General features: G+C 42.2%; 1 protein-coding gene across 1 annotated transcript in view; it reads left to right on the top strand.

The window, feature by feature from the left end:
* Window positions 1-12,310, top strand: part of LOC144668638 (wings apart-like protein homolog) — a 140,497-nt gene extending 128,187 nt beyond the window's left edge. The window contains exons 14-18 of the mRNA XM_078530881.1: window positions 5,450-5,611; window positions 7,113-7,317; window positions 9,321-9,409; window positions 9,988-10,083; window positions 11,810-12,310. Coding sequence (XP_078387007.1) covers window positions 5,450-5,611; window positions 7,113-7,317; window positions 9,321-9,409; window positions 9,988-10,083; window positions 11,810-11,875 — 618 coding nt within the window. The 3' untranslated portion in view covers window positions 11,876-12,310. The remainder of the gene's footprint in view (window positions 1-5,449; window positions 5,612-7,112; window positions 7,318-9,320; window positions 9,410-9,987; window positions 10,084-11,809) is intronic.
* The last annotated feature ends 1,271 nt before the right edge of the window (window positions 12,311-13,581 follow it).

The raw sequence follows: 13,581 nt of genomic DNA, 5'->3' as shown, positions 1-13,581 counted from the left end.
TGTTTTGCCTCTGTCCCATTCAGCAGCTCCTTCTGCCTCCAACACATGACAATCTGTAAACCTGCATCAACTAACAGGGCAGAATCAACATCCAAGACCCTAAAGCTTATCAGGTCTTCATTCAGACCAGAGAGACCATATCTGCATCAGATGCAACAAGTTTCCATCTTCCACCACTCTTAATTTTTTCTTGATACTATTGGGAATATGCAGCATGTTTCAGACTCTGCACGGGAACAATTGTCAGTACACATTTTCAGCATTTGGGTTGTACTGTGTTGGCAGTTCCACTGTACCCTAAATCGAGTGTCACCTTGCAAGTGCTTGTTACAATTGAAGAAACTCAAAAGTGTGGCTTTTCATGCCTGGAAGTGGGGTTTGAATGAGATATTGTAATACTGTCCCTCCATTACTGGGTCACCTTAGAATCCTTCCCTTACCCCACTGTGGAAGCGCCATCACCAAAATAGTATACTGATGCTGAATCCACTTGGCCCACCTCATTCTCAAGAACCAGGTCCAGCAGTGTCATCTTTCTCATTGAACTGGAAGCATACCACTGGAGAAAATTCTCCTAAAGGCACTCTAGGAACACTTACCTCCCTCTGCCCCTTACTAATACTACAGTCTATATTCAGATTACTAAATCCCCCATTATAACTACTCTATAATTCTTGCACTTCTCTGTAATTTCTTTGTAGATTTGTTCCTCAGCATCTTTCCCAATAGTTGGGGGCCTATAGTCTATGTCAAGCAATGTAATTGTGCCTTTTCTTGCTCCTTAGCTCCAGCCAAATAGATTCTGTCCTTGACCACTCTGGGCACCCTCTCTCTCGAACACTACAATATTCTCCTTAATCAATACTGCTACCCCTCCTTTCCTACACCTTGTATTCGGGAATATTTAATGCCAAGTCCTGCTCTCCTTTGAGTGAGGTCTCCATTATTGCCACAACATCGTATTTCCATGTGGCTATCTGCAGCTCACCAATCTTATTTATCACACTCCACGCACTGTAACCCTAATTTAGATTTTATTACTTTCCCACTTAGGCTGAACCCACCTAATACCTTACTGTTCCCTACCCCAGTGCTATCTATCTCTCCCAATATTCTTTGCACCTTGGTACTCCTCTCTGATGTTACCTCCTGGTTCCCACACCCCTACCAAGTTAGCTTAAACCCCCCCCACCAATAGCACTAGCAAATCACCCGCAAGGACATTGGTCGCAGCTCTATGTAGGTGTAACCCGTCCGGCCTGTACAGATCCCATTACCCTGGATCTTATCCCAATGTCCCAGAAATCTAAAGCCCAACCCCCTGCACCATTTCTCCAGTCATGCATTCACCTACTCTATCCTCCTATTTCTCTAAATACTTGCATGTGGTACCCGCAGTAAACTGGCAATTACTATTTTTGAGGTGTTGCTTGCTACTTCCTAACTCGTTCTCCTGAGTTCTCTCTGGCCCTCTCGTTTCCAAAGTCAAAATGGCTTCTTTTTTTTGTGTTAACCTCTCATTTCATTTCTAGTCAAAATCATCTTCTCGCTGTTTCAAGAATGTTATTGAGATGCTTTTATGTTCACACAAAAGGGTTTCGTATTCTTGTTTGATTTGATCTTTGAACTTTTTATGAGTTTGTTGTTTCTCCCAATCCCATTTTGAGCAGGTCTTTTCCACTTCTCTTTGAGAAGCGTCAATTATTTTCTCCCTCTGGAGTTTCATAGTTCGCTCCAACAGTTCAACTCTTTTGCGTAATCCACGAACTAAATCATGCCTCCCCTCTACAGGTTTTGAATGGTCTTTTGCAAACTGTCCACATGCCTGGATTCCAACTGCTGTCTTTTTGTGTATTAAGGCTGACAAGCACCTTTTAAATCAGCGTCTCTGGTCATTGACCTGGAAGGGTCATTTTGCACTTTCAGTCCTTTTAATTGACAATTCTTAAGTCCCAATTCTGCAGGCATTGCAGTTGCTTTTGCACTGCCCATTACTGAGGTTGATACATCAGTAATATTCCTTGGATCAGTTCTTTGCTCAACTGGAGCCCAACTCAGCAAGAACCTTTTATTCACAGGTACAACTTTGGAACTGTGGCACTCCAAACCACACATCTCCTCTTTCCTTTTCTCTAGTTTGCTTTGAAGTTCAAGCTCATTACTCTTCCCCTGCCGAAGTCCTACCAGTTCATTTGTTTTGGTTTTCAATTCTGCATTCAACCAATTATCTTGATTTACCAACAGTTCCCTTTCCCGTTCAAGACATTTTCCACGATATTTCATAGTGACTTCTGATGCTTGAAGTTCATCAAGTTTTAACTGAAGATTGGCCTTTAAGTTTGCTGCTACAAGTTTATCATTCAGACATTTCAAGTCCTCAGTCAAGTATTCTACTTTGTGACTAATTCTCAATTGTTCTCACCAATTCTCTTCTTTCATTCGCAAACTCCTCTTTCATGCGTGAAAGTTGGCTTTTCACGTTAACCAGGTTTTCCTTCAATTGCTTGTTACTGGCAATAAGTGTTTCATTTTTGACCAGGTTTTCTGAAATTGGTTTAGAACAGCATGATCAACCGCCTGCTGCAATACAGTCATCACCACACTACTGCCTCCTCAAGCCAAATCATTACCCAGAATGATATTTACCCCTTCAATAGGTGATTTAGGAATAATTCTCACCATAACAATTCCATTGTAAGTTGACTTTACACAAAGAAACAGGTTCATAAATTCCATTAATAACTCTTATTAATACTTTTTCCTTCAAAAAACTGTCCGGAGCACAAATTGTATCATTAGCCACCATCAATGATTGATCTGCCCCAGTATCTCTCAAAATTTTAAACTGTTTACTTATTTTGTTGGAGGAATAAGGGAACACCTCTCCCTTTGAGACAAAACATCCAGAACCTCTTACAGCCTGACTTCCTACTCTCCAACAAGAGAGAATCCAACCATCGCCCCTTGATGTTCAGTGGCATTACCATCACTGAATCCACCACTATCAACATCCTGGGGGTTGCCATTGACCAGAAACTGAACTGGACTAGCTATATAAATACTGTGGCTACGAGAGCAGGTCAGAGGCTAGGAATCCTACAGCAAGTAACTCACCTCCCGACCTCCCAAAGCCTGTCCACCATCTACTAGACACAGGTCAGGGGCCTGGGATGAGTGCAGCTCCCATAACACTCAAGAAGCTTGACATCATCCAGGACAAAGCAGCCCGCTTGATTGGCACCCTGTCCACAAACATTCACTCCCTCCACCACTGACACACAGTGGCAGCAGTGTGTACCATCTACAAGATGCACTGCCGGAACCCACCAAGGCTCCTTAGACAGCACGTTCCAAACCCATGACCACTACCATCTGGAAGGGCAAGGGCAGCAGATAGATGGGAACACCACCACCTGGAAGTTCCCCTCCAAGTTACTCGCCATCCTGACTTGGTTCATCTGTTCTACTGATATATTTTTAACAACCATTTCCTTTTCTGATGCAACCTTTCCTGAGGATTCCTTAGGCGTTCCTATTACTGCAATAGGTGTCTACCCTTTAGTCTCCAGCAGTCTACCCAAATGTGTCCCACCTTGTTACAGTGGAAACACTTGGGCCTTCGAATGTCACTCCTACCCTCAGCACCTTCCTTCCTGGTCTGAGGAGAAATTTCCTGGGAATTCCCAGCTGTCCCTTCTCTTCCCTGGCTGCTTGCCTTCTTTTCACCTTCCCACCTTCTACCCTTCTTGGTTTTGATGGGATGATGGAAAAAGGGTTTAGATCTGTGGACCAGGTCATAATTGTCAGCCATCTCTGCTGCCTGTCTAGTCGTTTTAACCCTCTGGTCTTCGGCATGGGTTCTATTGGAGGAAGTGAATCTTTAAATTCTTCCAAGAGAATTATTTCCCTAAGGGCTTCGTGTGTTGTCTGTACCTTTTAATGCCTGTATCCAATGATCAAAATTACCCTGTTTTATCCTTTCAGTTCAATACAGGTCTGTCCAGGCTATTTCCTTTTATTCTGAAATTTCTGCCTATATGCCTCGGGGACCAATTCATATGCACTAAGAATAGCCTTTTTTACTGCATCATAGTCCACAGATATCTTTTCTGACAGTGATGCATAAATCTCATGAGCTCTACCCACCAACCTACTCTGTAAGAGCAATGTCCAGATTCCTTTTGGCCAATTCATTTGCTTAGCTACCTTTTCAAATGAAATAAAGAATACCTCTACGTCCCTTTCCTCACACATTGGGAGGGCTTACACAAATTTAAACATCTCCCCACTGGGCTTTGGATTGGAGGTGCCATCTTTTAAGCCGGTATTCTTTTTCTCATTCCTTCTGTCTTTCCTCCATTGCTCATTTCTCTTTCTGGAGGTCAAGTTCTCTTGTCTTAACTCACTCCCTTTCTCTATCCTGCCTTTGTGCTTGCTCCCATTCACATGTCCTCTCTTTTTCTTTTGCCTCTAGCCTTTTCAATTCCAATTCTTTTCTTTTTTTCCTTTCACCTCCAATTCAAGTTTTTTCATTTGCAACTGAATCTTAGCCAAGTCATTGCCCCGCCTCCTGGGAAATGTGGTCTCTCTGGTGTCCCGTCCAGTTTCAAATGCTGCGCTATTACCTCAACTATATCTGCTTTCCTTGCCCCTACGGGTAATTCTAACTCTTCTAGTTTATCCGCCAATTCCATTAGCTTACTCTTGGTTAATTTCTGTAAACCAGTCAGTGTTACATCTTCCACCTGTAGAAAAGCCTTAGCAACCTCCAAAGCCATTTTGAATTCCAACACATATATACCTCACAGCAACTCCAATTCCTATGTCCAGTACCACAGTACTCATTAAAAGGATTCACAGATCCCACCAATGTTCAAGGATTTCCAATCCCACAAGGGATCCCACTTTATAATGATAATCCCAGACGAGCCCCCATTTTATGATCCCAGCTGATATAACTACTGGACAAGCCAGACCCCAGGGTGGAACCTGGCTTGTTAGATCCTAACTTTTATTTTTTGTTTAGACGTGGGGAGAGTGGCTATTGAACAGTCACCAGAGTCAGCTGATGAAACTAAAACTTATGTTTCCCCTTTTCTTAACACACCAATACAGAAACACATTAAACTTCATTCCTAACACCCACAAATATAACTAACTTCTCTCATTCATTCTTGTTCTCTCATTTTCTCTGGTTCTCTTGTTCTCGCCCCCTCACGGGCTCTCTTCCCCCATCCAGCTGCCCCAAACTTCACTGAAAAATAAGTGGATCAAAGAAGATTTTTTGGCTTGAAGGAGCATACAGTTGTTTGACCACCACTCTGGGTTAGGTCTGGTCGACCTCCCCAGTCTTCACTGGAGCTTTAATTTAAACTGTCAGCCTGAAAACTGAATGAGCTCTGTGTGATTGGATATTTAAGGTGAATTGACTGGCGTTTGTCTTCTGCAGGGACTCGGTCTGCTGATTAATCTTGTGGAGCATAGTGCTCGCAATAGACATTGTCTTGTCGACATGGAAACACCTTGCTCCTTTGACTCGTTCTGTGCTGTGGATGGAAACGATAGCTTGAGGATGGAAGGACAGGTGGGAGCGATCGAGGCCTTGGTGCAGGTGGGTGTCAGCTTATATTAGCAATGTGACCCATTTCATATAGTCTAAGGGTCTTCAGGCCTCCTGTCCAACCTGTCTATAAAAATTGAAAATAATGAAAAATTTCTCAGTGTTTTGTGAAGGTAGAGCTTTGTCTGTCTCTAAAGCAATGTGCCCTGTCTTCCTCTGTAAGAAGATCCAAGTGCCAGCTAGTGAGACCAAGATCCACTGCCCTTTATTGCAGATTCATGAGCTATGGTTTAGCAATTCCGGGAGAGAGTTTTGATGAGGGTTTAGCAGGTGCTGATTTACTGACTCAGTAGTTGACTGCCTGAGCTGGTCATAGAGCATCTCAGTTATTTGAGCTAGATGAACAAGTTCATATTTCAAGCCTTTGTTTCAATGATTAGAAGAAATATAACATTGTGGATTTTAAAAAGTGGAGAATTACTGACTGGGCTGATAAATCCCTCCTGAGGCTGGTGGATGTGCTGTCCAATGTTACTTTCCCAGGCTTTAGTCACCTGTTGTCCAAATGGTCCTCTGCTAGAGCGTGAAATGAAGAGAGTTGGGAGAACACTACCATGGAGGATAAACATCATTTGGACCAAATGACCTGTTTCTCTCCTGTCTGTTCTCCATGATGCTCTTCCATATGTTACAGATTGGCTTGTTTCCATTCTGGTTGAACGTGCTTAACCTTTGAACTATCTGGGTTTCTTGGTATTAAATAGGGGCAGTGAAGAGTTAATCTCAGAAGAAGAGAATCTAAAATGTTTTGTGCCTGCCTGAGGATCTATTCTCCAGACACATTCCATGTGTGGTCAGGGTGTTATCAAACCTGAGAGTTTAAAGTCACCCAAGAGTGCAGTGGTAAATTCTGGGCCAGTTGCTTCTCCTTTATTTGCCTGGATACTTTAAAACTCTTCGTTTAACCTTCTGCTGAAGCTTAGGGTGCTGTACTCTACAAACACATGACCGTCAAGGTTCGCTGCAGAGCTGCAAGCACATATAGCGGATGCCATTCCCAGAAGTAGAAATGAGGGAGTTTCAGGATTTTGAACCAGCGACAGTGAAGGAACGGCGATATATTTCCAAGTCACTCGCCATCCTGGCTTGGAAATATATCGCCGTTCCTTCACTGTCGCTGGGTCAAAATCCTGGAACTCCCTCCCTAACAGCACTGTGGGTGTACCTACATCACATGGACTACAGCGGTTCAAGAAGGCAGCTCACCACCACCTTCTCAAGGGCAACTAGGGATAGGCAATAAATGCTGGCCTAGCCAGCGAAGCCCACATCCCGTGAATGAATTAAAAAAAGGATACCTGGGCAGAATGTTTTGTTTATTTCAATTCGCTTTTATTGCTTTGATTTCAACATTTTAAGAAATGAGATAAATATTGGTACATGTTTGCAGGAACTCCAGCTGTTGCCCTGGAGTGTACCAAATTTCCCCAAATAAGTATCTGTACTTGTTTCCACGAGGTTTCATGAGAATATGTTTGTTTTTTGCTGACAGCTGTTTCTGCAGCGAGAGCGAGCAGCCCGCCTTGCAGAGACCGAGACCGATGATTTCATTAAAGACACACCAGTGCCACCTCAGGACCAGAGTGGCCAGTGGCAGGAGACCGCTGGGTCACTGGAATGGGTGCAGTCAGAAAACTGCACCAAGAATGAGAATGAAAAGAAGGAGGAGGAGGATGAAGAAATTGACCTGAATAAAGGTACGAAAGAGATGTTTCAGCAATTAAGAGCTTCAAAATAAAATGTGATCCCAATACTGGAGTTTCTTTAATTATATTCTTGCTGCTTTTAAAGTACTTGCTCGCTATTAATAATTTCCTTGGATTAAAGCATTGTGCTCACTCAGTTCAGTTTTCATGCCATCTTTGCTGACGCTTGTAGTAAATGGCACAGTGAGAATTTCCAGTTCCTTCTCCAAAGCTGTTGGGTTTGTTAAATGAATGTGGTCACCTGCCTTTGGCCCATCACAACAAAATGGTGGCAATATATTACCTGCTGCAATTGGCAGATATGCCATGGGCATTCCATCCATATTTATTGTGCTGCTGGTCTCCAGTAGACTTCTGTGAGATGGAGGGCTTTACTATCCCGTGTTGGGAGATGCACTTGACAGAAAAGAATGAAGTGGGTTTGTGTGTTTTCTTGGGCTGTGCTTTTGTGTAGTGAAATCTCTTAAACTGTCAAAGTTCTTCCTTGTTTGCCCAGGCTCCACATTTGATATTGTTGTCATGCCACAGTGAGTGATCATTCTGTACTCTGCTCAGCACAGAGTGAGGCCATGAAGTCTGTTAGCAGCAGGTTCATATTGATGGCACAGAAAAAAAAATCACATTTGCCACTCGTTATTACCCAGATTCAGGACTTTCAGATGCAGTCCTTGAATTTTTGTCCTTCAAGGTGTTGCTTTCTCAAACTGTATTTTTAACTCGTTTTGCATTCTCTGTCCACAACTTGAGTAGAAGCTGGCCAGAGAATGTGATGCAGAACGCTGCAGAAACAAATTGTAGTTCCAACACAAATGGAGGAATTAAACTGATTTGTTCAAGAAGGAAACGTGGCTGGAAATTTAGAGCATGCACGAAGAGCTGTTTGTTTAACCACAAATCTTGTGCATTTGCTGCTGATAAATTTCAAAGAAAACTCTGACCACATCTGGAATCTACACATTTTCAGGATTAATCAGATCAGCAGCTTTCTCTGCTTTGCTTGCAGTGGTCGGAGCTACGAGTTCAGTATAACTGCAGATTGTGTTGCTACCCTGCTCATGCTTAACATAGAGGAGCAATCATCCCTGGCTGTTCACTCTCTTTCCGCTCTTCTGACCCCTGTGTATTGTACAAATAGTTTGTGGGGCGCTAAGCTAAGGCATTTTATCTGATTTTCCTCCTGTTGGAGCCATCTGTTCAACATTTTCTTTCTAGTGAGTGCCCCTTTATATTTCCAATAAATATTGGAAGCTACTGTCTCTAACACAGGACATACACGGTTAAAATTCAATAAATAACCATGCATCTGTCTGCCACTTAAATAAGCACGTGCCCATAGCTGGTATTTCGATCGGTTTGATTTCTGATATGACCCCAAGATGTTATTTCTGCAATATAAATTTGCTGTCTTTAATGTAATAACGCAATGAACTGTTTTAATAAAATAATATAATTAATATAATAATATCAGTTAATCTGCTGAATTTTACAAACTTGTTGTGCCACACTTAAGCATTGTACATTAGCAAAGCTGAATGTGTTTTAGATATTTAAGTGCTGGAGAGAGCAGCATGCAATTCCTGACTGAGTGAGAGCTAGTGAGCTGTGTTTATTTTAATTGTTCCATAGCAGCCCGGGCTGTCGGGAAATGGAGCGTTAAATGAAATTCATCCAAGATTCATTGGCTGTTCAATTTTACTGATGGCAGCCATGGAAAGAGCAAAAGCAAAAACCAGCCCTTAAAGCTCAAATGTTCAAAGCAGGGTAACAAGAAATGTTATATTTAAAATGTGTATGAGACAAGGTAGGAATTCTTGTGACCGCAGAGCTGTGCTAGCTTACTTGAAGATGTTGCCATCATCATTTGAAACCTAAGACCCGAACTTCTTTTCTTCCCCTCCCAGCCCTCAATATTCCCACCTCCACTTCCCCCAAACCCACCAGCAAAGATGCACTGTTGTTGAAAGTGTGGAAGTAATTTGTAACATCTTTTCCAGCCCTGCAGCATGCTGGAAAGCACATGGAGGACTGCATCGTGGCCTCATACACAGCACTGCTTCTCGGCTGCCTCTGTCAAGAAAGTCCGGTGAGTAAGGGCATCACCTTCTGGAGATGGTTTTGAATCAAAACCTGTTTTATGCTTTATTTAATAATTTTTTTATTTATAAATGAGCAGTCCAGACAGGCAAGTCATGATTTGAGCAGAGCGCAGAGGAATCTATACCTTTATTTGGCGGCAGGAGTCTGTAATTACATTTGGCATCTTGTTGTCACGGATTCTGGCTGGGGTCCAGTTCCATGGTGTTGCCTGTGTTTCAGTTACCATTTTCTTACCTGGGCAGTGAGTATCAATGGAATATTCAGTAACGGGGTCTCACTTCCGACACTGACACTTGATGCCCACACATGTGCTTCCAACAGCAGCAGTCAACAGCCTAGCTGAACCTCCTCCCCCTCATTATATTCCATGAGATACTGGTAATTATAATTGTTTTGGTCTTTGGAAGCTGGGCGGATAATGTAGTGGTCTTCAGTAATTATCCTTAAATTGCCATTTCCTGACTTGACCCATTGAGATCCTAATAACGATTATCCTGGGTGATGTGCTAGATCTGTCCATACTCAACATTGCCCTGAATCTTGATGGCTTTTCTGTCCTTTTAGGTGAATGTCACTACTGTGAGGGAGCTTTTACCTGAAGGAGACTTCTCCATTATGACTGAGATGTTACATAAGTTTTTGAATTTCATGAATCTTACGGTAAGTGTGACAGTTGTCCAAGTGATAATTGCAGGTATTCATTTCAATGGGAAAACGGTGCTCAGCTCTGGTGTGAAGTGTTGTACTTGCTTGCTGTGCCATCTTTCTCCATCACTGCTCCACAGCAGATATTCTTAACAACACCACGATAGAATTGTGACAGATATTCCTGTTAATCAATGATTGCTTTTCTACTCTCTGAACTTTTTCAATCTGTTTCCTTAGCAGAAAAATCATCTTGTCAGACATTTGTAACTGAAGATAATGTGAATGGCACTTTCTGTCAGGAGAGTATTTTGTTGAATGACCACCTCACTAAACCACCTGGGACGGAGGTGTGGTTGGTCAGTCAGTGAGCTGGAAGAGGGTTAGTCTCTCACTTATTCCCACACTGGCCCCCTTCCTCTTCCCCTCAATTTTGCTCACTTTTTATGGGTTTTGATTTGACAACTTTTTAAGCAGCAGCATTTTACCAGAAGCACCTCGGTGAGCAGTGACTGGATTTTGTTTACCTTCTGAAAGATATTACCTTGTTCCGGAGTTATGACCAGTTATCCCAAGAAGTCAAAAAAAAAGGAAATGTTCTAAAACTGGGATTTACAGAGATTTTATTTGAAAAATGTTACTGAGACTAATGCTTATGAACAAAGGCAGAATACTGAAGGCATAAGTGCTTCAGTTCCAGCAGTCAGTACTAGAAACATTTAATGGCATAAACAGTGCACCCAAAGTATTAAATCATTAAATGGAAGGATTTTCAGTTGTGTTCAGCCTCCAGGTATAAACCTACCCTATAAAACTACTCTTGCCTGATGGGCCCTTGTAGCTTTCTTTATACCAGTGTCTCCAGGGCAAAAATTGAAATTGCAACTCAATGAACCTGTATTTAGTGCAGGGTGAAAAGCTCATTGAAAGGGAGACACTGTGTCAGTGTTCTTGGGTGACTCTGGTCGACAACTGGCAGCACACGAAGGGTGAATATACTTTGCTGATGTGTACAAATACATTGCAAATGTAGCCTTTCAGCTGATAGAACATAGGGACATAAGAAATAGGAACAGGAGAAGGCCATTCGGCCCCTCAAGCTTGCTCTGCCATTCAATAAGATGATAATTGAGTATTGCTGAAAAAATACAATTTGCCAGAGCTTTCCATCTTGCACTCATCAGGACAATCACAAGAATAGCAAAGTCAGGGAAGCAACAATTTTGAGAGAGTCTTTGAGAGCAAAATGTCTTTTTTCAGCAATGCTCAAGTTCTGTGCTAACAACGACTATAAGATGATGATCTCACCGTAGCCTTAATGCACTTTTCTGTCTGCCCCCTATAAACCTTGACTCCCTTGTCGATCAGCAATCTGTCTGAATGAATTTTGAATATATTCAATGACCCAGCCTCCACTGCTCGCTAGGGAAGAGAATTCCAAACTCTAAAGACCCTCTGAGAAGAACTGACAGCTGATGGTGACAACTCTGCCAGCATGACCTTGAAAAGGTTTCAACAAGCTCCTCTCAGTTTACTAAACTAATTTCTCAATGCATACAACAAGTGTATGGTGTTAGTTTTACAGCTACAAAATCCTCTTGTTAATTTTTATCTTAAATGTTATATCGTAGGATAGAACTGGTGTATTGTGAAGGTGGGGAGTCTCTTGCAAATACCTACCTATTATTCAGCCATCTGCAGTGGGTCACCATGTGTCTCATGTTTTCTCTCTTCCCTCCAGTGTGCTGTGGGAACGACAGGACAGAAGTCCATTTCTCGCGTGATTGAATACTTGGATCACTGCTAAAGGACAATGAGCTTCTTCTGCGGATAGCTGTGCTCTGTCCCTTGGAGTTAGCCCCTCCCTCATCAATCAACTCATGGAAAAGACCACTCCCACCCCCCCAACCCAAATGAGGAAAGCTCCAAAGGAATCTCTCACCCAACTTTGTCAGTGACTTTGCTTCCGAAGGAAGCCATGGCCATTGCACAGTCTGACCAAAACGAGCAGTGCTTGACTGACTGAGCCGAGTCGGTCTGGTTGAGTTAAATGAGGCAAAGGCAGGCCTGAGGATGAATGGCGTGTGTTTTTTTAGTTATTAGGACAGACATGATGTTAGTTGTATAGACCTAATTATTCCATACCCACAGGGTTACAATCAGCCCCATTTTTATGGTTTGGAGATTCTATCCTGCAACATCAAAATTCAGAATTAAAGCTAATGACCTTGTGTGATCCCACAATATTTGAGGTGTTTATTCATTGATCAAATTTATGGTCCTAGAGTGGGTATGGAATAAATCTTATGCCACACATGTTCTTGTTATGGTTACAATATTAATGCAGAGATTGTTTATGGTGATCACTGGTCATGAACATGGAGTGTGTGGTGGATTGACAACGAGTTCATCTGGCACCAGAAAAGTCATGTAACCTTCTCGAATGGTTATTTGCTTTAATACAAGCTGAACAGATTGAGCTGTTTACGTTTTGACTCATGGTCTATATATAGAGTTGCTAAATACAGATATATAATTATTATAAAAGTTGATGAGACTTGTTTTAATTCCCCTGGTCCGTTCAGCTTGTATTAAAGGAATAGCTCTTTTAAACTGTCAGTAACAATCTGGATTTGTCAAGAATGCTGTAACATCACATACTGGATGAGGTTTTCTTTGGTTCAAGAAACCTTTACCCTAAAGTAAAATCATGTCAGAGTTCAATTGGGAAAGCACATCAGTCATGGCTAATTCCCAGCCTGACCTCGTATTCAGTTACCTGCGATTATCTGGGATCGAGAATCAATGGGGCGACATAAAAACGTATAAGTACGATACTTATTTCAGGATAACTGCTAGAGTGCTGCTGAGATATCAGCTGCCTATCCTTCAATACTCATTTGCCAAATTTGGGTTGTGACTAGTCTTTACTTCCACTTTGGATGTGTTGATGCCCTGGTCTGTTTGAGTCTGACTATGTAACATTATTGTGAACCATCCAGAGGCACCAGTGAGTTTGAACGCAGGAGCGAAACCATGTCTATTTTCTTCAGAAATCCTTTTCCTAATGCAGGAAATTCCTGTCTGCAGTTGTATCAAGCACAGGAAATAGTCAGAACTGGAGAAGAGAAAGCACTGGTATGTGAAATACAGTCTTACTGAAAAGCTAAATTTCCTCCAGCTGAGTTTTCATGAGAACAGGGCAAGTGTAAATCTGATCTTACTGATGAATACCTTTAAGGTTTTGGAGGAATTTTCACTGCCTGTGTCAATAGTTTCAGGATACAGGACAATCCTGCAGAGCAAAGGGGATAGTTGGTAGCATGTGCCTTCTCCACTATCACTCAATTCTCACCTGCTTCTCTCCTAAACTGAGTTAGTGACAAGTTCACAATAACTGTGAAAATTTTGCAGCTACTCCAGGACCCAAGAGACTTGTGAGAGCATAGAGATGCGCCTTAATTTCCCTATCATGCTGATCTAGTAAGGAGAGATGTTGCAGGGTATGCAGTA

This window comes from Cetorhinus maximus, chromosome 27, assembly GCF_964194155.1.
Source record: "Cetorhinus maximus chromosome 27, sCetMax3.hap1.1, whole genome shotgun sequence".
Taxonomy (NCBI): Eukaryota; Metazoa; Chordata; class Chondrichthyes; order Lamniformes; family Cetorhinidae; genus Cetorhinus; species Cetorhinus maximus.
This window is presented reverse-complemented; position numbering and strand designations above follow the sequence as displayed.